Genomic DNA, 26,565 nt, shown 5'->3' with positions numbered 1-26,565 from the left:
CCTGTGGGATGTCAGCTCAGGTGACCATGAACAGCCATTACTGCCTCCATTTAACAATTAGAGGAGACGAAAAGAAAGAAAAATATGATGTGTGTGATGACCCCCCAAGCCAAAAAAATCTGTTATGACACGATCTCTTGCGAAGCACCCTTGCCGCCAGCAAAGGTCTTCATCATCTTTTCATGGAAAGAGCCATTCTTTGGTAACCTGTCACCCCGTCATTTATCTCTCTTTTTTGCTTTTGTCCCCTCGCAGATCGCCTTCTCTCAGCACAACAGCATTATGGACCTGGTGCAGTTCTTTGTGACGTTTTTCAGGTGAGTTCTTGTGCCTTCTTTGTTCTGTCCACCATTTTAAAGTAGTGATGTAACACCGAAGTTGAGTGTGACAACATCTTTCAGCTGTTTAGCCAATATATAATCATTTAGCGACAGCGTGCCTAGGTCAGACTGTTCAGCACTTCATGTGTCTTTTGCCTATTTCTTCTTAGATTAGCAAGTCAGCACTGAGAGAGCTTTTTAGGCCGAGAGGAAATGAGGCCTAATTGCTTTTAGTGTTCTTCGGTTTTACTTTTTTGCTCAGACCTCCATGTACGTCCAAGTGAAGTGATCTGATGGAATCAACTGTTCTGTTTAATGCAGGCACATTCGTGAGATTTTACCTAGATTTTTGTGAGGCATGAAGCACTGCTCACACTTTAGTCCTTTTTAAACCAAGTTTTCTGTTTCTCAAGCCATCAATTAGTTTAACAAATTTTAAACATCTGTATATGGACATTTTTCCTTATAATGCTGAACTACTAAATACAAAAAAAAGGCATTTTTTATCTCACAATTTAGGCTTTACAGTTTATAAGTCCACAGTCAAGTTTTTAAAATAACTGACATATAAACTTCAGAATTCAAAATTGCTGATTTAGTACAAAAAATGTGTCATATAATTTTGACATTTGTCTTGCAATTACATTTATACAGTACTTTTAATTCTCTCTTGATGGCTAACAAATTTGAGTTCATATCTTACAATTTGAAAGGAAAAAATTACAATCCAATATCTCTCAAAAGAAACTGTCAAAAAGTGGCTTTTTTTCCTGTTGACAAGTCACTGTAGTACAGTCGAGCTGTACATGTCTTCGTTTTTGGCTCTGAGCACATTCCAAACTGAAGTTAATTGAGGATCTTCATGTCATTCCAAACCTGTTGCCATTTTTTATATGTAGTAATGAAGCTTAAAGATTTCAGGCTTCTAAAAGATTCTAAAGCGCCATACAAATTGAACAAACAAACAAACAAACAAATAAACAACAGCAAAACCAGAGTTTCTTAATCACAAAAAAGTCCCAAATTGCTTTTATTGTCTATTCTCATAGACTTGGACATAAGCCCCTTTCACATAGTGATACCGGTAAATATCGGGAAAATTTCCGTAATGACTTATGGTAAATTCAAAACGAATGAATAAAAAAAAAAAAGATTTTTTCCGGAAAAGATCATTCACACATCCATTCCAAAATATAGGTCAATTCTGACATCATTAACCAGGAATGACCACTAAACGGCTGCGCTGGTATTTGACATTAAACGTTTGATTACATTATAAACTCTGTTGATGAATAAGTATTGTGAACAACTTCGATGAAAACATTTAGAGAAACACTTTCGCATGTCGAGATGTACAGAATACGTGTGTGTGCTGGCGCTCACCGGCTGCTTCATGGGCACAGTTGACGCATCAAACTACTAAAGGAAGCAGAGCTTAAAGTTAAACAAACAACGGCTTATCATAAGCATCTTATCAATAATTTTTTCCACAGTTGGCATTAAGAAGGAACATAGAAACGTTATCTGACTAACATCTAGCAGCTAAATGTGTCTGGAAAAATATTCAAAAGTTTTTATTTTCATAAACCGCATGGACGTGAATGCATCTGAGTTTTCTGATTGGCTAAAGCAGACGTCTTACGTCAGCACGTTCTAGACGTGAACGCTCTCTTTCCGGCAATTTTCCTTCTGCGTTCACAAAGCGCAGCATTCCGACAAATTACCAGTAATCTTACAACTTCTCTTTCCGGAAAATGGCCGGAACAAATTTACCGGTATTTTCAAAAAGGGCCTGCTCACACATACAGACCTTTCCTTAAAATTGCCGGTAATTTTCCAGAAAGCTCTATGTGTGAAAGGGGCTATAGATGTCTTTTTTTGTTCCATATATATTTGTACTATAATAGAAAAGTGATATTTATTAAATGTTGTGAATTTTGATTTGCTTTTGCCATAAAATATCCAGAGAAGCCGATATGGCAATAATTCAAACCTCTCTATCCATATTAATTGTAATAAAAAAAATTATCTGCCTCAATCTGAATTGCTCCCCTAGCGTAGTATACATTCACAAGGGAGTGAAACAAAAACTAAATAAAGCCAAGTAAGTTATGACAGTATTTTCCCGTTTTAGCTTGAAGAGATGACAGCACAATTGAAAATGATCCACTGAAATTGTAAACAACTTGCTTCTACGTAATTCTTCATGCAGTACTGCTGTGTACGAGGTGTCATTGCCACAAGGTAGATCTGTCATCCCAATTTGTTAATTTCTGCGCAATTTCTTGATTTGTCTTTAAATGCACACCTGTTCCCATTATGTCTTATTAGATTTGGCTATAGAGGGCATCTCTCTCTTTTCCTCACTCTCTCTCATTCTTTTTTCCCTGAATACTCAATCTCTTTGGTTTGCGGCAGCCTCTGGTGCTTGTCCTGAATTCAGATCTATGTCCTGGATTAGACAGCCCCTCTGGAAGCCGTGTCAAACATTGATGCACTCTGACACAGGGTCAACTTGTGCTCCAAAGAGTAATGTTTTACAGCTCCCCTGTGTTTATGACTGCCTGGGCAATCACTTTAACTAGTTTACTTCAACCATGCCTTAGCATCTACACTTGCAGCTCATGCTAACTGGCATATACAGTAGTTGTGATTTTTAGGACATCTGAAAAATGTTGGAGTAGAAGTTTCTGGAAAATGACCCTCTTCTAAAGTCATACTTGTCTTCAAAAGCATGACTCAAATGTTTAGTGCTTTCAGCAACATCATTTATTCAAATATAAGTAAGGGAAAAAGACCGTCTTTCAGGGGAATGAGAAACTGTCAGGTGTTGAAAAGCGTTCTGTCATCATCTTGGGAGGCTGTTGTGTGTATGTTGCTCACGCATCATACAGGAAATTGCACATGCCTTCCCTTGACGTCTGAAAGCAAAAGGTGAGAAGAAAGCATACAGCTGATTTTAAATGACTCAGTGGATGCATAGTTGGCAGATTACTTGTTTTTAACCCTGTGAATTGCTGTGAAAGATGTGCCATGACAAGGTGTGGTACAGCTGTCAAATATTGTAAACTGTCAAACGTTGATTTTGCTTTTATTTTTTATGTCCATTCATTGTGTTTACCCCCACTTGCATTACTGTTCAATATACAGTACTGTGCAAAATTCCCAAGCACTGTACAAGCTTTGTTGGCCTAAGATTTTTGCACCTAAGACATTTTCTGAAACAATGTGCTATGTAAAATCAGGCTTCTTTCCAGATCCAGGGTTTTTCTTTAGATTTAGAGTGTCATATCTTTATTTTTCTGTCTTATGATATCATACAGCCTCTATAATGTTCAGATCTAGACTAAAGCCATTTCATGAACCTTGTGTTTGCTTTCTCTAAATATGGTTTCATTGCAATAAGTGGATCATTATAATGCTGAAAATAAAAATTATTACTACTGAGTCCTTTCCAGAAGGAATTGCATAATGGATCTGTACTTTTTTATATCTACAATTTCATCAATTTAGACAATACAATGCCCCTCGTTAATCGTGGAAGTTACGTTCGAAAAGTAGCCGCAATAGGTGGAATCCGCAAAGTAGTCGGCTGTATTTTTTACATTTACAGTATCAGATATGTTTTAAGGCTGTAAAATCTCTCACTACACTCTTTATTAACTTTTCTCAGATATGCATTAACATTTTCACACTTTTTTCTCTTGTTTAAACACTCGCGTAACTTCTACCTTCCTTTAGCATGTCCAAAAGTCCAACTTTTTGTGCACTGGTTAGCATCTTCTTCTGCCTTTTTGTTGCTATCATGGGTGACTTTGACAATGTAGAATGTTTTTATGTTATGGGGTTTGTTGGGGAGAAAACTTGCAAACATATAGTACCGCACTTCAGAGTCACACTGCTAGCGATCAAAGATTTATGTAAAATTGGCAAGCTGAACGTGTTCTGTACTGTACAGGAGACACGTCATGGAGAAGATTGAGTGACAATGGTCTACAGCCAATCAGGACGCAGAACACTATGCGTGCATCAGGGCCGATGCGCTGTAAAAAAAAAAAAGCATGTCAAATTGCACTAAAACAAATCTGTGAGACTGCGAAAAGTGAACTGCATTATTGCGAGGGACCACTGTATTGCTAACAACACTGGTAGAAATGCAACTCAAACCAGGACAAACAGCCTCTCTCTAACATTGTCTTTCACATTTTTTAAACAACTAAACCAAAATAACCTAACTCCTATCCTAGCACACCATATGTAAACTAAATGATAATTTATTCAACCTGTATAAATCTCAATTTATCAAGGAAAATTTACAAAAATGACTGGTTTTGTGATAAAAGGTCACATATATCCATTATAACAATAGTTAAAACAGATTTTGCACTGTACTGTATTTTGTTGTTATTGTTTTAAAGAAAGGCTTATATTTATAATTTGCCACCAAAAATAAATGTCTTAAGGTAATGTTGAGTTTGAGCTTTTGGACAGAGAATCAGCATATTAATATAAGTTCTTCAGGGTATATGACATTAATTAGAGAAAAGATCATATAAGACACCACAGAAATAAATTAATATAACATGTTTTCTATTTATTCTAAATCGGCGATTCTGCAGGTGGACTGTAAGATAGCTTAAAATGAAATTAAATATTATACTGTAATTGATTTCATTAATAAATATGTCATATTAAAATGACAAAAGTAAGGGCATTTCCTGATTTCTGTGATTGATTACTTCGGACTCGGTGCAAAAACAGCTTTACTGTTAAATACAGACATAACTGTAGCTTAAACTTCCAACTGCTGCACACCAACTAGGACTACATTCTCAGTTGCATTAATAAAGGTTTTAAATAATCATTTTCTCTAGAGTCTAGGCAATCAGTTTAAGAGAAGATATCAGAAAGGTCGACCTTCAAAATTTTTACAGAAGGAGGTGGGCCTCGAAGTGAAAAAGGTTGAGAATGCGTGTTTTAAATCCTCATAATTTACTCTTGGAAAAATTACCAACTATAAACCTAAGAGGTGGTAGTGTAAAGACATCTTTTTTCTCATAATATACTGTACTTCTTCAAAAAATATATTACTTTTCTAGCAAATGTTTCTTCAAATGAGTATTTTCCTGATTTCATCAATGTGATTTCTGCTTTATTTCCGCTGAGTGAGATAGCCAAACTCATGACAGCTGGAATCAAGACTAGCCTCAGGCGGATTCTGTTCTATTACCAGTGCAGCTAGAGAGATGATCGCAGACAGCGGATATCTGTCCTCACATCTGCCCCTGAATTATGAACCGCATCACTGAAAGACAACAAATTAAAAGTAGAAATAGACAAAAACCACCACAGATGACACCTAACATTCAAACCTGATGCATGACTTTCCCAATAACATTAGTTATTACGATCCTAAAAAAATTACCCCCTTTTTTTAAAAGCCCCTCTGCAGGGGTGTGCTGAAAGTGTATCACTGATTAAGAACCTGTCAGTGTGCAACCTGAAATTATAGCGTTTAATATGAGCAATAAGGGAAATGCATTTCCACCCTGTGAATGGCTTTTTAACAGTCTCTTTGTTAAATGAAAGTTAATGCATTTGGTTCAATTCCTGCAATCCATTTGCTTTTATTTAATATTAAGCACATGCTGTTCAGTCTTCAAGGTTCGACAAGAGTACATCCCACAGTGATTGCTTCATTCAGATGAGCTGTCGGTGTCTGTGAGAGCACCAGAAATGTCCTCAAAAGATTGCATTTCCTCATTTACATGGAAGTCAGTGAATCAGCAAACTGTAACACAATGTCATTTGACTAAATATTGGTTCTAAGAGGCCTCTCATGCTTTATGATCAATCGCTAAATCCTCGGCTCTATGTAATGAGACAGTCAAGGATGCTAGGAAGACTAAATATTAGTTTTTTAATTGTCAGGAAAGGAAATGTCTGGTATGGTCTAGACATGGGCCGGATATTATAACCTTGGATAAAAAATTGAGTGCAAAAAAATAAAAATAAAAAATTGGTTCAAAATGCAGCGGCGAGGCTTTTAACCAGCACCAGTAGGAGGTCGCACATTACTCCTTTGCTTATGGCACTTCACTGGCTTCCTATTAGTTTTAGAGTAAATGTTAAGATTCTGGTCATTACAAATAGAGCTCTGCATGGTCAAGCACCCCTATATATTCAAGATCTTTTATGTAGTCACTCATGTAGCCGGTCTCTGAGGTCTTCTGGAAAAGACCTTTTAGCCATTCCCAGAACTCATCTTAAGACTAAAGGTGACAGTGCCTTCTGTGTTGTGGCCCCAAGGCTCTGGAACTTTCTCCCTATAGCACTGAAAAATCTGGGATTAGTTGAACTTTTTATAAAGCACTTACAGACACATCTTTTTGGACAAGCTTTTAATTGACAGTATCAGTGTTTCTGTACTTCGATTTTTAACTTGTTTTAATGTTTTCTATTATTGATATGTGTTCTTTTACCTGTTTTATGGCTTTCTCTTATTGTAAAGCACTTTATGACTTAGTGTCTGGGAAAGTTGCTTTATAAATAAACCTTTACTTACTTACTGTATCATGGTATTGTGATTATTGTATATACGTTCTTTTTAAATGTCCTGGTAAAAAAACAACTTTTCCCCCATTGAACACAATATATTTATTTTAGGAAACATTTATAATAATTTGGAACCGTAAACATCTCAGGCTAAATAATTTAAATACATCATTGACATCTGCTATCTGGTTTTCATTGGTTTTCACTGGTTTCAATCTGTGTTATTGGTTTCAATAACACAGATTTCTTTATAACTCATAAAGGCCTTTTTTATACCCTATGAATAGTATAACAAGAAATGTTTAGAGGTTTTTGTTTAGAAATGTTTAGTGGTTTTCCAAACCACGGTAAACTTTGAAACCGGTTATCCCTCCATGCCTAGTATGGCCTTGATGTCAGTGGTTTTTTTTTTTTTTTTTTTTTGAGGCTGAAGCAAACTCACCTGATTTTATGGTTTACCACCTTCCTTCGCATCATTTGTATCTCCCAGTACCTTTTCTTCCAATATCTGATTTTAGTTTTTGCATTCAGGAAAGAAAACATAGAAAGATTTAAATATTAGCAGTAGCACTTGCATTTTAACCCTAAAACCTGAAATGGTTTCCTTAAATTCCTAAACTAGGCTCAATGCATTGCAGCTTAAGTAATTAGTTGCTGCTATTTGGCTAAATTACGTTTAGTCCATAGTTTAATCATCAATTTGTTGCTGTGAATTTTTTCTGTTCTTGCTAAAGAGGGGGGAAAACCCCCTCTTCAATGCTGCGGTGTTGTTTGCTTATGCTGGATCAGCGAAAGCAACTATGTAACTTATGATACACCTTTTTATCGTTGTTTAGCAGTCAGCTTTTTAATTCTTTCTCCCACAGCTCATTCCAGACCTTTCATAGCGTCCTCTGCTTTGAGTGGTCCCCGGACACCTTTTTCATTTTCTCCCATATTTACTCAAGCGGCAACATGTACAGCCACACAACAGGGCGAGAACCTTTAATTGCTTTATTTCTCGTATTAATTCGGATTCCAGGTGGAACTGCGGAGGGGATTAAGTCCTGTTTACTGTCTGCATTGCACCGGATAAAAGGCTTCGATCTGAAGGGGGATTTCTCCTGCACCGCTACTTAATCGAGCCATTCAAGTTTCTCTCTTTCCCATTCGTCTCCAATTTGCTATTATCTTCAAACGAGCCCAAGATGGCGTGCGTTTGAAAGCTTTAAAGGATTTCATCATTCTTTTTTTCTGTCTTTTTTTTCATCTGCATGAACTGTGAATTAATTTCACATGGAGATGTTTACAAATGCTCACATATCTCTGTCAATACAGTCAGCAAAAGCAATTTCCCCCACAATTCATGGCTACGCTGTTGGCGCGGTTTTAAAATTTGCCTTTTGAAGCACATCGACAGACACTAACACTTGACTGAGATGAGCAGATTTCTGTGCTTGACCACTAGAAGGCCTTCTTTAAGTTTCAAAAATGTTTTGACTCTTAACACTGCACACAATTTCAGCATTGCATTTTTTTCTTTAAAGAAAAGGATGATTTTCCAGTATTTATTCACAGTTGATGGACTTTAAAGTCTTTTAACAATCTGTGACGATGTTAGTCTAAATGTCAGAATATCATGTAATGTTGACCCTTGATGCCAATTACAGGTAACAATATAGCACATTGCATTTTATGTCCAAATGGAAGTAGTCAGTAGTTGGGCTGCGCAATATATCGTTTAAGCATCGATATCACAATGTGGGAATCTGCAATAGCCACAACACAGGATCTGAAATCTGTCAAGTTATGTTTATAATTAACCAGAAAATAGTTTAGAACATGCAGTTTAAATTTAATCTAATAATATGAAAGACTTTAGTTGTGTTTTTAAGGCCTGTAACTGTAAGATTTTAAGTGAATTTAAACCATTTGGGCACAAGAAATTGTTTGCTGCTTTAACAAATATCAATTGTTTAGTAATTTATTACAATATTGACTATATGCTGTGTTATTTTACATTTTACATATTGAATTTCTACACTTTAATACTGTTCGACTCCACTGAAAACCTTTTTTCATATTTATTTTTGTTCTTTTGTTTTCATCTGTGCATAAATGTATTTTATTTAGCATAATTTATTATATTTGTAAATATGCAGACGCACTTCCTCCCCTACAAATTAGTTCAATCAATATGAAACTAGGACTTCTTTACAAATAATCATCTTGCGAAACTATATTTATAATCATGATATATTGCAGAAAAACTAAATATTGCAATGTAATTTTTCAATGTCATGCAACCCTAGTCAGTATTTGGCAAATGATTCTGATGGTATGATAATCTTGGATGAAAATATCATGGTTTCACGGTATTGTGATTACAGCTCTAAAATACATATTTTATTTTGAAAAACATGTAAAATATTTTGTAGCAGTTAACTACATCAGGCTAAATAATTCAAATGGATCATTGACATCTGCTGTCTTCATTAATATCATAAACAGATTTATTTTTTTACAATTTAAAATGGCATCTTTGAATATTCTTTCTGCTGTGGGTATTGTTGTGCTAAAAGAAAAAAGGATAATCTTATATATCGTAGGGATGGTATAACAGAAGGGTTTGGCAGTTTTAAAACCTTGACTTTTCCAAACTGCGGTATACTACGTTATCGTCCCATGCCTAGTCAGTAGTCATAAAAAATAACTGAAAACATGTTTTATCATCAATGTACCTTTAAGAACAAAATAAAAAGCTTTGTTTCCCAACTTAATATGAGCCATGCTAATTCCAATGTGGAATTAATCTTGACAAGCTTACTAATATGCAAATGAAGAAATTGTCTTATTAAATCATATTTTGTGAGATTAGTTTCACATTGTTCTGTTTAAAATGTAAATGTTTTTATCCAGTGGTAATGTTCAGATTTGCCATCTGTTGAATGCTATAAACATAAATCTGTCTCTGAGCCATTCTTGTGCATAATGCAAAGCTTCTTTTTAACACATGCGTATAAGGAAACTGCTGTAAAAAGATGAATGAAATGATGTTTTATAGCATTCGTGCATTAGTAAAAAACATAAATGGTCAATAGAAAACAAATTTTATATTGAGCTGTTAGGTTGGCTCTTTTGCGTTTTTTGAAGGCTAGTAATTTTTTAAAGGTGCTGACGTTTTTGACTCAATAAAAAAAACATAAAAGAGCATAATATTAGTATTTTAATAATAAGTTTGCAGATTAAAAAAAAAAAGTGTTAAGTGAAACTACCTGTTTATCTGAAAAACATGCTAAAGTCAAAAATTCTGCTTTGAAAATGTACTTTCCTTGCCAGAATGGCTGTCTTTGTTTTGGCCATTTAACCCGTCCAATGCAAATTTAGCCAATTATATTTCAGCAGTTGCCTTGTTGGAAAAAACCCATATTTCTTTCATTCAGTTAAAAAGGCTCTCAAAGTATGCATCCAGGACTGAAATGCGACCTCCGGTGGACAGTAGCAGACACCGAAATGAGACGCAGATTTAGAGTTCCACATGAGGTTGTTATTAATTAGCAAATAATATAAATATTTTGAACGTAAACATTAGGTGAGCAGGTTACATTGTAACCCTGTGTCCTAACAACACTGAGATTAGTAAGCTATTTGGCTGTTTGCACAAGACGAAACATGACAGAAAATTAAATACAGCCATTCAGAGACGCAGAATAGTGCACTTACTGCACTCCAATGAAATGGTAATATGTAATATCTAATTAATAGATATTAAACTTTTTTTAACAATTTCAAATGTACATAATGAACTGATACCTGTTGGCTTGCACTAAAGTTGCATTTCAAATAGTTTTTTTTCAAGATCTGAGGTGAACTATCTGCTGCTGCTTACGGTAGTATGGCAATAAATGTGATGTAAAATGGCACTCAAACTCACATTATTACCATTTAACACTGAATTAAGCACATGAGGTGTACCTTAGGGGAGCATTGTCTTTCTGTTGTTCAGCTGCAAGAACATTTAGAAGTCATTTATAAAATTTAAGTTTCAGGTGTTGGTTAGAACAAAAATATTTTTTTCACGTGCCGCTGCTTTTATTTAGAACACGGTTTAATTCGGCAGTTGCTGTTGGTGTCGTCAATCTGGCAACCTGCGCTTTCATTTGTTTTGAACCAGGTGTGCAATACCTAGTTTAACCACAGGGTGTCAAACTTACATACTGCACCATTAATAATGTTTCAAGGTTTCATGCAGCTTTTACACTACTGTTCAACATAATATTCACTGAATTCCAAGTTTCTGTCTGTGTTTTTTTGGCATTAACAGTTTACTAGAACCATACTATTGATTTAATAAAATGATTTACTCAGTGTTTTATTTCTTTAACCTACAGCTGTTTTCTGTCCCTATTGCTGGTTGCTGCTGTGGTGTGGAAGATCAAACAGACCTGTTGGGCCTCTAGGCGACGAGAGGTATGTCACAAAACATAAAAGCATTCCTTTACATGAAAATAATCTAATGTTAAACACTTTCTCCTGGTCATTTCAAAACAGTCAAATATCTGCTGATTGAATGTCGTGTCCAATGCATTGCATCACTTGACATTGTAAATCTGTTCTTCTTATTTGTGGTGTTGTTTGTTCCTTCTCATGGAATTTGATTAGATGCTAAGTCGTACATATAAAGCCTGTCAGCCACATGAAATAGCTCAACAAAGTCCAGTGCTTACAAACATGCCCATCTTCCTAATTAGAGGCCCTTATGAGCCAATTAGCTCTTACAAGAGTTATCTAATGCAGTTTAGAGCAGACTGAGTGATAAGCGCAGCAGATGTCTGCACATTGTGTAGAGTGATGCCATAATTTCACTGTTTCTCTAGTCTTTCTTGATTTCACCGTAGCAGTTTTAGAAGAAATCAACAGGGTTTTAGGGATAAATAAGCTTATTGGCTAATCCAAAAGTACCCTGAGTTACTAGAAGATATTCACAGGATTGGTTGGCCAATGTCTTAGTGTCCATAATGCATTTATTCCATTTAGCGGACAGAATTGACGTTGATAATCAGGGATGTTGATCTCTTTTGCCTCTGTCCTAATTGATGTATGGAAATAAGCAAGAGTTATGACTGGCGTGATCCAAAGCTGCATTCATCTAAAGAATTAAATCCAATAATGTGTGATGGGGGCAGATGGGCGTCCACCATTAGCATTCGGCTCACTGCAGAGCTGCACTCCACAGGTTCAGATTATCTGTTTGTTTCTGCCCTCAAGTACTCTCAAAAAAGCTTTTATCTTTTAATTTGAAATGATTGAAAAGTTTGAGGAGGCACTCCAGAAAAATAATTGCTTCTGAAAATGTATTTTCTCCTTCCTTTTTGTCTTGATCAAGAAAGAGCCTTGGTGACGCGCGTCTCATTTTGGCGCCAATCATTTGACAAGGTCACGTTGTTTTTTTATTTATTTATTTTTGTCTTGGCAGCATGGGACTGGTGGAGACGGAAATGAAACTAACAGGGATTTTTGTTGAGGCTGTTTCCATCGCATGCGAATGGTGGTCATTTATTGCTTTATAACTTTCAGCTCGTATGATCGAAAGCGAAGAAGCCGTCCTGCTCTGCGCCCTTTCCTTTGAATGCCTTTTGTCCTGACTGACTTTTTGAAAGACACGAGTTGAAAGCAGAGGACATGTTTATAACTTCCATTATGCAAATGTTCTCCACTACACTGAATTTGGCCAAGAGATCAAACAAGGGAATATCTAAAAAGCAGCAGTGCTCAACACAAATCAGAGTGCTTGCCTTTGATTTCGTTCAGTGCGTCGTTCCCTAGAAAATTCTCGAGAACATCTTGTCATCTGCCCGGATATTTGCACTGTTGCATTTGCCCTTTTTTGGGTTTAGCTTTAGCGCTTGTGTTGAAGCACAGTGCTTGCAAATCTAGCTAAATTCATTCAGGTGGCTAATCTCATGGATATTATGATATATTGAATCTCTCAATGGACAATAAATTCTCTTATTCAATTATATTTAATGTTTTATGCATACATAAAATGTTTAAATGCTACATTTATTTAACAAACCAACATTAATATTTTTAAATTATGAAAAGAAAAAGTGTAATAACTTTTTAACTATTATTGTAATATTTTTTAATTTATTACGGTGACAGCAATGCTGAAATTTCACTTATTGCTTCATGTTTATGGTTTTGTTTTGCTTGAATAAACACTTTTTTAATTATTATTATTATTATTATTATTATTATATATATATTTTAAATTTAACTGTAGTTTACAATTTAGGACAAAACAGCACACATACACTACCTGACAAGTCTTGTTGCCTATCCAAGTTTTAGGAACAACAAATAATAATAATAATATCAGAAGTGGCTTTTATAAAAGACAAAGGCCTCTAGATTACGCTTATTTTACCAAAATAAAATATGTCTTGATTTTTAATTATGTAAATAGGACAGTCAGGTCTGACTTTGCTTTGACAAAAGTCTTGGTTTTTAACAGAAATAATGCACTATATATAATAAAAAAAATATAAAATATAAAAAAATATATATATAAAGTTATGGTGAAAAATAATAAATATTGTGTATGATTCTCATGAGCATATAGGACTGCATCCATACATCTCTGCAACGACTCAAATAACTTAATAATAAAGTCACTTAAAAAGTCAAAGAAAGCGTTCTTGCAGTTAATTAAGATTCTTTGAATTCATCTTCAATGCCTCCTCTTTCATCTTACCCCATATATGCCCAATAATGTTCATGTCTGTTGACTGGGCTGGCCAATCTTAGAGCACTTTGACCTTCTTTGCTTTCAGGAACTTTTATGTGGAGGCTGAAGTATGACAAGGAGCGCTATCCTGCAGAAGAATTTGCCCTCTTCTGTTGTTTGTAATGTAATCGGAAGCACAAATGTCTTAATACCTCTGGCTGTTGATGTTGGCATCCACTCTGCAGATCCCCCATACTGAATGTAACCCCAAGCCATGATTTTTCCTTTACCAAACCTGACTGATTTCTGTGAGAATCTTGGGTCAGTGCAGGTTGCAATAGGTCTTCTGCAGTATTTGTGTTGATTGGGATGCAGTTCAACAGATTATTCATCTGAAAAATCTTCCTTCTGCCACTTTTCCGAATGATCAACTAAAAGTCAAGTTATTATTTGTTGCTCTTACAACTGGAATCTACGACAAGACTTTTGTCAGGTAGTCCATGTGCTGACCAAACATTTGAATTGACGTCATAATGTAAAAGACAAATTGCCCCTGTGAAACTACATAGCATTTCACAATGATATAAAGATTTCAAATCAAGACTTGGTGTGACAACTCTGAAAAGTGTATACTAGCTTATGTTTAATGAAGGAAGAAATGCGTTCTGGGTCTCGGATTTGGTTCATCACATTAATGTTATGGCGTTAGTCTGTATATGTGTGTTTCAAACTGATGTTAAGTGATAATGCAGAGCAGGTGCATTAGAGGACTGCCGTCTGATGCCGCAGGGCTTGATAATGGTGTTTTGCATTTACTGCAGTGGAACATTACACGGGCAGAGTCACTTACGTCGTTGTCTTTTGAACCTGTGGGTTGGTTAGGTGATTAACATTTCTTTTAGCGTGTGAAAATGCAGAAATAAATTTATTCCATAACTTTTTTTTATTTTTTGTTGAGTTTTCAGCAGTCATAGCTCTCTGCCTGGGGTTATTGCTGTGCTGCATGATACAACAGATCAATCTTTAGAAAACAAGGCATCTGTTGTCTTTGTGGGGGGAATATTTATCTTGCCTTTTTGGAGAATGAATTATCAACAGCCTGGTTTCTTACAGCTAGAAATTAGACAGTGGGAGGGAAGATTACAGAAAGTGCAATTAAACCATCTTATCTTTGCTCTCCAGTGAGCAACACAAACAGGTTCGTCTATGGGCATCGCCCTCGTCCGCCCTCGTGTTTTATGATTTGTCTTATTGAAAGAAAGAAAAAACCTCTCCCACTGTTCGGACCAATGATTGCAAACCCCATGCTGAAATGAAAAATTAAATGAACAAGACGGAACAGGGGTGATTAAGAATAATGAAACCGTGTCGTCCTGAGTTATTGAATTTCGTCTAACATGCAGTCTCATCCAATTCACTTCTGCGAGTGCCTGAAGAGGAGCAAATATACTCATAATGAAGGTTACATGCCTCTGCTGTGTCCTATCGCGTAATCATTTGGGCAATAGGATGTTTTAATCGATTCAGATGAAACTGCAAATAGATGGTTTCTCGGTGGGATGATGTCTGTTGACGCTTGTTTGATTTGTTAAAGTGAAGATTTGCACTCCAGACGGACTTAGCATTTAGGTTTTGTCTCTGACTGTCTGAACAAACTATTGGGAGAATTTTAATAGGTTTTGTTGTGTGCACCGGTTCTAGAGTGGCTCTGCACCTTTTCAAGAGTGCAAATGACGGACGTCTGTACTAAATGTCAGTGTGGAGCAAGAGGAATGACTTGTGTAAAACAGACGGCGAGGGCATTGACATTTCACAGTACAATGTCATACAGTCTGCACACACAAAAACACTCTTAAGGGTGTAGTCACATTAGGCTATGCGTTTGACTAGCGTGAGTGCAAAACTAAAGATGCAACATCATTTTTAAGGACTGTTTCTTATGGATCTGTTACATATTAATTAATTGAAACCGTTGTAGTTTTTTCAAAGATGCCAACTCCTCGCTGCACTTCAGCTGCCACCTTGAGCATCAAAAGCAATGGATGTGTTCAGCGAAATATTCGGCCATTTGTTACTGCATCCTAAATGACTCAAAATAATGCACAGCAACAATACAAAATCAATCTTTGTTGTACTGAGCGAGAGCAGTTCTCTTTCTGTTTTCTTCTAAGCAATCGCATTGATGATGCAAGTGTGTTGGGCTCAGAAACAAAAATGTAATGGGAGTGTGGGTAGTCAGGGAGGGTGGACAGTAGTGCCCTGACTTGAATCAGGGCAACCGTGCCTAGTATAAATTTTTCCTAAAGACCGATTAACACAAAGCATGATAACTGTAATATTAATAATAATACTAATAATAGTTCCTTACATTTATATAGCACTTTTCTACACAGTCAAGGCACTTTACAAATTTTTGGGGGAAATCTTCCCATCCACCACCAGTGTGCAGCATTTAGAAATATATTTGTGTCCACAATGACAAGAGACCATAATTGTTTATTGTTAGATTATGTGACCAGCAAGACACGTTTATTTATATAGCACATTTCATACACATTGGTAAATCAAAGTGCTTTACAAAATGAATACAAATTAATAAAGAAACAAGTCTAAGAAATAAAAACAACAAAGAATAAAAATGATTTAAAAACATAAAATAGATTAAAATGTTTTAAAACAGACTTTAAAGGAATGAAAAACAGATGAAAGACATACAGTATACAGTGTGATCTGTCAGACGTAGTACAGTGCTCATTCAGTAAAGGCACAGCTAAACAGATGGATTTTCAGTCTTCATTCGAATGTACCTAATGTTGGAGCACATCTGTTCGTTTCTGGAAGCTGATTCCAGCAGTAGTGGGCGTAATAGCTGAAGACAGATTTACCCTGCTTTGACTGAATTCTTAAGCATATTGCACACTGCTTCCGAAACTTTCTCCCGTTATAAATTTTTTTTTTAACCGCGTTCAATTTTTTATTTTTATTTATTTATTTATTTATCTATCTACTTAATTATTTAATTTTTACAGCTTTCTGCATACGAAAAAGTGATTTGAGAGGTGTTTTCAGCGTTCAGAGCCACCGTACAAGCAAAAAGCTAAATACAGAATGCTGTCATTTCAAAGTATGTTGCTAAATCAGATATGGTTGATTTATGGTTATTATTTATTAAATTTCCTGTTAATTGTATTTTATTAATGTCTACCCCCACCTCAACCCTAAACCCAACCGTCACAGTAACAAAAACAGTCATTGTAACGAGTATTATTATGCTACCTAATAATTTAACCCAATAAATTGTATTATTTAACGCCTACCCCCATTCCTACCTTAAACCCAACCATCACAGTACTGTAAAAATATGAAGTAATGTTATATAGTGTCATAAAAATGCTGCTATATTTAAGTGCATATCGCATTTCCAGCCAGCCGGATATCTGATCTAGACTTTAACTAATTTGAGCTACAGATAACTTTATGATAGACACAGTGCATAAAATAAAGACAGAAAGTGGCAGACAGTTGAGAACCCCTATATGCTGAATTCAGTGACTGGTGCATCTCTACCCTGCTGCTGTTTGATCTGTGTGTGTGTGTCGATACATTTGACGCACTGCCCAGACATTATAATAGAAAGCATGGTCTGCTTTCGGTCCGTTGCTTCGACACGTCAACGTGGACGCCATCTATTATAATGTCTATAGGTACTGCCAATCTCTGTTCAGGATTTGTTTACATCCGTGAATATGTGAAGCATCACAAGCAATGTATCAAAATTCCACAGATTTTCTGAAATAAACTTTGCATTTCAGTATAATCATAGCGCAGCTCTTTGATGAGGTGGAGAACTCTTCTTCCTCTCTATGAAGGCTAGTATTAAATAAACACAATATGTCTATTCCCTTTTTTATATCTACTTTGTAGGAGAGGAAAACAGACTATCGCTGCTTGAACTGATTCTGAAATGTTTTTTTTTGTTTTTTCATGTTGAATTAATTATTACGCATTGGACAGTGTGCAAGGTTTCTTTTTACGTGATGAATTTTTCGCATATGAATACGGAAAAAATGCATACAAAAATGTCAAACTTCAGTGTGCAAAGACCTTTAGAGTTTTTAATTTACTTGATGCTTCTGCTCTGAGTGATCAGCAGATGTCCTCAATGTGCTATTAGTGCATCGGTCTAGTGAATCAATCTTGTGACATGTAATCAACCTAATCAAACATTTTTATAACATTGACAAATTGTTGTTGATTTCAATAATAATACTAATAATATAATACTGAACCACTCTGATGGCGGACTTTGGTTAACATGACCAAAATATCATTTCTGATATTTTATAATGTGCTCGCTCCACTTGGTTTGTCCAGTAATGCTGTCCATCGCATCTATTATTATCATCACATGATCTGTTAAAACCGAGTCATATACTTTTTAAATGCACATACTGGAATTTATTTGTGTATCCATCGTAGTCTTTGCACATTTTTTTTTTTTTGTATCGAATAAAATGTTTATCCTAGTTAATTTACCCACATTTTCAAAATTTATGAGCATCTTAGCATTTACATCACACATTTTTATGTGATAATCAAAAATTTACATAAAAATAGGTGGATGAAAACATAACTACTGATGTCTTGATTATTTGATGTAAAACATGTTTGATTATAATTGGTTTATAATGCTTAAAATATAAAGCATATCAATTGCGTTAGGAATAAACTGAGATTGTCTTTTAGATTAATGTTTTTTAGACTGATCTATAAATAATCCAGTTTGATAAAGAGAATAGAAATGCATTCCCAAATGCTGAAGCAGTTTGTCTGCCTAACCATAATTTTATGTACTGTTACACCCCTAATATATTTAAATACGGTGTTGAATGATTAACACATTAGTGTTAAGGAATAAAGTGTACACATACTTATTTGACTGTGGTGGCCTTTGCTGTTGATATCTGCATCCATTTTAGGCTACTATAGACAGGATAAATTTATGTAGCCTGTATTATATTCCAGGGCTGCCGAGTACATGCTTGGCTTTTTCTGGAAGTATCCATTATTATGAAAAATGAAGAAGTTATGATAAAACTTTTTATCTCTGCGATAGGGCCATGTGTTATAAAGCAGGTTTCTCTTTCAAGGGCATCAGCAAACTTCAGGCAATGGGAACCGAGAGTTTTATCCTCTTTAATATTAATTAAAGGTCATAGTTTCAGCCCCAATATAAAAGCAGTCTTTCTGGCCCACAGCCCGAGATGTGGATTTATGAATGTGAAAGAGAAGTGAGCTATTGCTCTGCAGTATGGCGACTCTACTCTAAATCTAATTTAGAGTTTTCAATCACTTTGAGTGATGATTATTCATTAATAATTGTTTGGTTGGTTATAGGCATTTAGCATGTCAATGATATGATAATTGGCTTTAAGCTATTGATATTTTCAAAATCTAGACATCCTCAACTAAGCTATAATTAAAACCGAGCCTTATTACTTAGCTTAATGAATGAGCTACAATCCCGTGTGACACAAATTGGTCAGGAAAGGACACATTATGCAGATAGAAAGAACCCAAAGGAATCGAGATGACACAAATGCTTCTGCTCCTTCTCCAGTCTTGCAGAAAAGCAGCTCTGATCATTCTGGAAAAAAAAAGTTTCTGCCCATAATGAGAGCCTTGCAAACGGCATTTGTGACTCTGAACACAGAGGCTCTGCTTCCACTTCATTCATCACACGCTCACAAGGGAACCTTTAGCCTATGACAAATACTCGCCCTCTTTTTCAAGTTCAGCTGTGGGAACTCTCTCAGAGTTCGTTAAATCACAAGTTCACACAAACCGATGTGTGCAAATGATACATGCATTGCTCAGAGTTGCAGCAGTTCTCTCTGAACGAATGGATCTAAACTAGAACCATTTGGTTGAAGATGGTAAATCAAAGACATGCGTTTCTCATTCACTTTCTTTCCTTTGGCTTTCTCCCTGCTTTGTTAGGGGTTGCTATAGCAGAAAAAACATCAATTACTCAGGCATATGTTCAGAGTGCACAAACTTGTGAGCGCACTCATACACTACGGCCAATTTAGTTCATCCAATTCACCTGTACTGCATGTCTTTTTGGGAACACCAACATTGGGAAAACATTCAAACAGAGACTGACCTCCGATCCACTAAGACTATGCTAAGGCATGCATATGCATATGACTTGTATATTTGTGACCTGTAAATTAATCCCAAATATTTGATGGGCAATTTGTTTGGTGATAGATCACGTTTCATATGATCCAATCTACTTTCTGGATCACCATTGCTGTTATTTGCAGCGCTTGAAGAAATAGATGCTTTTGAGGTTCAGTGGTCATTCGCTATAATGCGGTTCACATTTCACGGCCTCGCAATTTTGTGGATTTTTTTTAGTGGATGCTTTTTTTTTTTTTTTTTTTTTTTCTACATCACATTGTGTTCTGCATCCTGATTGGTTGTAGACTATTGTCAATTCATCTCCCCTTTGTCTCCTGTACACTACAGAATGTGCTCAGCTTGCCAAATTAACAGAAATATTTGATTGCTATCAGTGTGAGTTTCAACAAGGATGCAAAAACTGTCTGCAGCAAGACCATCAGAAAGGGGGTTGCACACCGGATGTGCCTCGTCATGCAGCGGCATGCGTTTTAGAATTGTAAACAAAAAAATAAAGCTGACTACTTCGTGGACTTAGCCTATTGCGTGCTATTTTTAAAGTAACTTATTAGTAACTTATATTTTCAGTTTTAGAGTAACTGAAAATGTAATCTTTGCCAGTCGAATAACATCTGATTGAAGTCAGAAAAGACTAGTAATGGAAAGCAAACATGTTATTGCAAATTATCATTTCATTAAAAAAAATTCAGAGTTTCTTTACAAAGCGACACCACCTGCTGGTCTAGCATGCATAATACATTGCTTTACTCATCTGTAATACATATGTACTCATCTTTAAAGGGAAAACCTTCCAGTTTCATTCTTCAGTATTGTTAAATATATTCTGAATTCACAAGCATGTTGAAAATGCCCTATAAAAACGCTGTCCTACATCTTATAGCATGAATGCATGTGGCACTGTGTATAACACTATGGGCATAAGGAGTAATAAGAAGGCTGGAGATCTGCATTGTACTGAGGGGTGACTGAAAGCTTTTTGATGTTACAAAGTATTGGCATGTAATCATTTCACCAGTGATGATATTGGACTAATGCCATCATATTTTATGGACCTGGTTGGATCTCTGGCTACAGTGTTTTAAACAAACTCCAGCTTATTTATGGAAACAGTCGGGCATCCAGCCAGAAGTGCATTACAATAATCAGGTCTCAAAGTTATGAATGCATGGTCTAACATTTCTGCATCTAGTATATTCTGTAATCTGGAAATTTTTGAAGTGGAAAAATGCAGCGAGGTGCTCAGTGGGCAACATCCTTTGTTTCAGAGGATGTACAAACTGTCTCAGAGAGTTTTAATATTTGGCAATTAAATCGGAGGATGTGTCTTTCATGCAATATGTTGTCAGAGATACTGAAAAATTACTTTGTATTTCAAGTTTTCCATCATATTTTCTTTTGTTTCTGTACTGTATGTGCTTTTCAGATTAATCAAATATCAGTTTTTTTTTTTTTAGTTAATTTAGGTGTTGTGGTAAAGGGCTTCAAGTCAAGTCGGGTCTTCTTTATTTCAATAGCACTTTATACAGTGTATATTGTGTCAAAGCTGCTTGACAATAAAATGAACAGGAAAAAGGATAAAAAGCCATAACAGCATTGGCTGGTATCAGAGTAGCGGTACAATTCTAATGTATTTCTAGTTAGATACAAACGGATTCAGTTTAGCTGAATTACTGTTGAAGGGCAATCCACTGATCGGCAGCCCTGCGGACAGCAACCATGTAAGCCAGAGGTGACCGTGGCAAACAACCAAACCTCAGCCAATTGACGGAAATTCATATGAAACCTTGAGAGAAATCAGACTCATTCAGGGGTTCAGTCTCCAGAAAAGAGGCAGAACAGCAGTCTAAAGCCATCAAGAAAGAGCATCCATTGTGGAAGAACTGCAGGTCCAAGTCAGTTCCTGGTTAATGTTCATGCTGACTAATGTGATCTGTGTAGTGACTCATGCATCAATGTTTCTGATAATGCTGTCCCTTCTTTTTATTTTTTTTTCCCATTTCACATGACAGCCATCTGTTCTGGATATAGACTGGATCTACGATTATGTGAACCTTGTGAAAAGGAGAGACCAACATGACAAAACTCTTCTTACAGTGTTCCCCATTCCACTTAGCCTGAATGATGCAGCCTAACAATCATTTATAGGACATTCATTTTAAAGTTTGATATTTAGATTTTGGGTATGCTTGTGTAAAGAGGCATGTCTTTAATCTAGAAAACTGACAGAATTTCTGCCTTTTGAACTGAATTAGTTAATTTTGATATTTAGTCAGGATGAGCTCACTTAAATACTGTGGAGCTGGGAGTCATTCGGGTTTTTAACTGATCTACAGAATTTTAAAATTGTTACAAAGTAAACATGCTAAACATATCTTCTGCATTTTAAAACCAACTGAAATTTGTTCATTAGATCTACAGGGCAATCTTGTAAAGAAATGGTCTCAAACTCTATTTCTGAAGACTGCCACTCTCAGTTCACCTCCAACTCACATCTGCTTAATAGTCTATAGTAGTCTTGAACACTTTGATTAGTTGAATCAGCTGTGTTTGATTACGGTTGGAGCAAAACTGTGCAGAGCTGCGGCCCTCCACAAATCGAGTTTGAGACCTATATTGTAAAGTATTATAATAATCTAACTACGAAGTCATGAAAACATGAATGTACTGTTCCGCATTGATAGCATACTGTATGTTGGACTTTGGCAACATTTCTTTAAAAAATGCAGTTATGATATGTTGCCATCATATATCATCCCCAAATTCTTGAGACAACAAGGACTTAACTGAACATTCATGATTATGGAGGGATTATATTGGTAATGTTTGATAACATTTACTAATCTGGCTCGTTTTATGTATCGCAAATTGCTGAAAACAGTGTAAATTATGTTTTGTTTTTTACAATTAGGTATAGATTTTCAATTTGCATTCAATTTTCATAGTGGGTCACCTAAGAGAGGCTGTTATACTGCGGTATCCACTTTTACTTTAGCTTTGTTAATAAGAGGTATCAATAACAAGAGGAGTAAAAGTTGCAGTCATGTTAATGCTTACTGTAGGCTTTTTGCTGCTTAAAGCTCAGCAGTAAAGATGAGTCTGGGCATTTATAGAGTGATGGTGCAGAGTAAAATATGTTTGATTTGTAGTAGAGTCTTGGTTTGCATATTTAGAATTCTATAATGTAAACGTATGCTTTTTTAAATAATATACATGCTGACTAATGGTTTTTATGTTTTAGCTCTTCTATTTGAAGAGGCTCATTGAGGCTGCTTCAATTTGATCAAAACTACAGTTACAAAATTTTATTGTAAACTAAATTTCTATTAGGTTAAGTGTTTACTATGAGAGTCTTTTTTTAAACAAAAAAATCAGAATTTTTAGCATGATTAAACAAACCTCCAGTGTTCCATAAGCCTTCAGAAATCATTCTGATGTACTGCTCTGCTTCAATCAATTGTAATTGTTGCTCAATTTGAAATAATGTGGGGGGAAAATAGCGTCATTTTTTGTAGAAACCATAATGCAGTTTGCTTTTCAGGATTTTTTAGTAGGTTTGAATGGTAATATATTATGTGTTAGACAAAAATATGAAGCATACAGCTGGTTTCAGCATTACTATAAATATAAATGGCATTTAAAATATATTTAGTTTAGTTTAGTTTAAACTTTTATTGTCTGTTCTGCTTGGCACAGAAAGGAAATTTGTCTTTAACACTGGATTTAAGACAACAGCTGCATACAACAATCATTCAAAAGCAACATTCCTCAAGACAACAACATAAGTTAACATTTTAAAAACAAAATTAGCCCCATACATATTACTGCAGATCATTCTTGACAACCACCACATTCACTTCAAACAGTGATCTGACTACAGCAATTGAGATAAATGGCTTTTTATAAGCATTTATTCAGGCTTTAGGAATTCTAAACCTGTGTCCTGATGGTAACACTTCAAAGGCTGAGTTAAAGGGATGTTTATTATCTGTAAAAAGTGCAATCTGTTTTTTTCCACAAAGGAGTCAAATAAAAATGTTGTTATTTACATTTAAAAACAGTTCATTTGAAATGAAATAATGTATTTTTGATTAATTCGGAGCTAAAGTCACCTAAAAGAGATTTTTTTCAAACATAATAACAAATAAACCTTCACAATCTATTAACTCTAAAACATTGAAAAATGTATCTACAATAGCAGTAGGATCAAGTTTGTATTGTGTGACCTACAGGCATGTTTCAGAATGAAAAACCAGCCACCAGCTGAACGTAATTGATTGCCCCTGATCTACATATTTGATAACACTAACAGATCAATGTCATCCTCAATCCTGAGCCGATAAAAGTTACGTCTTTTGAGCAGTCAATCAGAAGCTCTTTGTGGAATTGCCAATTGAGCCAATTTCATAATCTATGTTCTGAAGAGCTAATCAGGTCATTGATGTTCCTCATGATTAACTGGGTCAAATGGGTCAATAATGCACAAGTGATTGCTTTATTATTCTTGAACATGAACAAATAAACAGGGGGGGGGGGGGGGGGGGGCAATTACAGGCTGTGGAAACATATGGGGATTGCATTGTCTTAGCAAGGTCAGGGGCCATAGATATCTTGCAATATGATTTGGCGAGTCATTTTACTATGTCTTTTTGTTTCCTGAAAACTTTTCTTTCCATGTCATTCGTCTGGCACATTTCCCTGCTTGGTTCAAGACCTCATTTTCAGTTATCATCAGTAATTAATTTGTTGGATTGTGAGTTGCTTAATTTACATAATTTACACAGTGAATAATTTGTTCACATTTTAGATGTGTTTGCAAGTTAGGCACCGACAAGTCTCTGCTAGTCAGAATGAATTTGCTCATCATTCCAGCATCCAGTCTTAAAGTTTTTTTTTTTCCACATGCTAAAGCCGACTGAGTTCATAATTGCATTTAATAGTCAACAATTACATGAATTTTATATTTATTTACAATACAGGAGGTATTTTTGATCAACTCAACAGCGTTATGAATTTGCTAGTGAATTGTATTCAATTGTAGGGAAGAACAAATAACTCCAAACACCTTATTTGTTTAAAACTGCAGGTTTGTACTGACTGTGTGCTTAATGAGTCTGTTTGTTTCTTGCTTCTTAAAGGGGAAATGAAGCACTCAGTCATGTTTACATTATTTTGGTAATAGATTTTCACTTTAAAGGAAATGTATAACAAACTTGATTAATGTAACCATTTAGCAGAAAACTGCATGGTTTATTATAGATTTTAGATCTAGGGTGTCGCTATTTTGGAATGTCGCTTTGTCCGACGTCACAGGGTTGGTTCCGTTCACTCAGTTGAACAGATACAGTGGAAGTAAAGGACTGAACACGGAGATTGCGAAGCCTAATTTAACTCAGTGTGTGAAGTTGTGGACGAGGAGCTGCTGCAAATACAAGAATCAGATATGTGTCTAATAAAAAAAATGTATATATATATATATATATATATATATATATATATATATATATATATATATATATATATATATATATATATATATATATATGATTGCCTCTCTGGGTTTCAACCATGGTTTCAATAAGGTCCTGTGCTGATGTAATAGGGGCCTATACTTTCACTTTTCACTACTTCAGCCTTCACTTTTTTTCATGTTCAAAGGTTTAAACCAAACTATGACCGCCACAGTTTTTTACATGGCAGGTTTTTACGTCCTTCCAACTACCATGATTGAAACCTATACAGGCAGTAAGGCAGCATAATACAGAGAGTGAACCAAAGCGCATCGAATGATCGGTAATTAAAAGGGAAAAATAGAATACATATTTATTCATTCATTTTCTTTTTGGCTTAGTCCCTTTATTAATCTGGGGTCACCACAGCAGAATGAACCGCCAACCCATTCAGCATATGTTTTACGCAGCGGATGCCCTTCCAGCTGTAACCTCTATATTAGACACACATCTGATGCTTGCAGCTCCACGTCCACAACTTCACACATTGGGTTAAATTAGGCTTTGCAGTCTCCGTGTTCAGTTCTTAACCTTCACTGTATCTGTTCAGGGAGTGGACCAACCCCGTGAGGTCAGACATGGTGACATTCCAAGATCCTAGGTCTAAAAGCTATAGTAAAACAGGCCGTTTCATTCTAAAAGGTTACATTAATCGAGTTTGTTTAATATATTTTCATTAAAGTGGAGTCCAATGTACAAAAAAAGGTAAACTTGACTGAGCGCTTCATTCTTCATTTCAATAACATATTGTTTTCTTTTCATTTGGCATTTAATAAAAATTTCATCCTTTATGCAAACAAGTTTGTTTAATGTCTAATCAGACAGCATTAGAAGCAGATTATATAAAGGAGGAGACTTTACACTTGCACTAATGAATATTTATAAACTTGTTTCATGTTCAACTACACTGAAAAAAATTGTGTAAAATTGTTGCAAACAATTTAATTGTATTGAATTCAAACAAACAAACAAACAAACAAACAAACAAACAAACAAACAAAATTTTATTAATGTTTAACTGAGTTTGTTTGTTTATATTTAGCCCAAAAAATTGTTTATAACCACTTTAAAAAATATATATATATCCAAGGAATCATCTTTGAATCGTTTTTTTCAGTGTGTATCATTTGTAAATTTAAAGACCTTAAACCACACAATACCATAGGTGCCTTCATTTTACCTTAATTAAAATATTTAAGTAGAATATTTAAGAATAATAATTTCTAATGTGAAATTAATACTTTACATGGTTAATTAATTTTTTAAG

At 35.3% G+C, this 26,565-nt stretch overlaps 1 protein-coding gene and 1 long non-coding RNA gene across 2 annotated transcripts in view; both read left to right on the top strand.

Moving 5' to 3' along the window:
• LOC147834503 (uncharacterized) overlaps nucleotides 1-26,565 on the top strand; it is a 755,156-nt gene that overhangs the window by 486,473 nt on the left and 242,118 nt on the right. The gene's annotated exons all lie outside the window — the stretch shown is intronic.
• Nucleotides 1-26,565, top strand: part of atrnl1b (attractin like 1b) — a 191,197-nt gene that overhangs the window by 124,576 nt on the left and 40,056 nt on the right. The window contains exons 25-26 of the mRNA XM_087276489.1: nucleotides 256-317; nucleotides 11,246-11,324. Coding sequence (XP_087132615.1) covers nucleotides 256-317; nucleotides 11,246-11,324 — 141 coding nt within the window. The remainder of the gene's footprint in view (nucleotides 1-255; nucleotides 318-11,245; nucleotides 11,325-26,565) is intronic.

The sequence above is a fragment of the Danio rerio genome, chromosome 12, assembly GCF_052040795.2.
Source record: "Danio rerio strain M-AB ecotype USA chromosome 12, GRCz13ab, whole genome shotgun sequence".
NCBI classification, from domain to species: Eukaryota; Metazoa; Chordata; class Actinopteri; order Cypriniformes; family Danionidae; genus Danio; species Danio rerio.
Note: the sequence above shows the minus strand (reverse complement) of the source record. Positions and strands in the feature narration are given on the sequence as shown.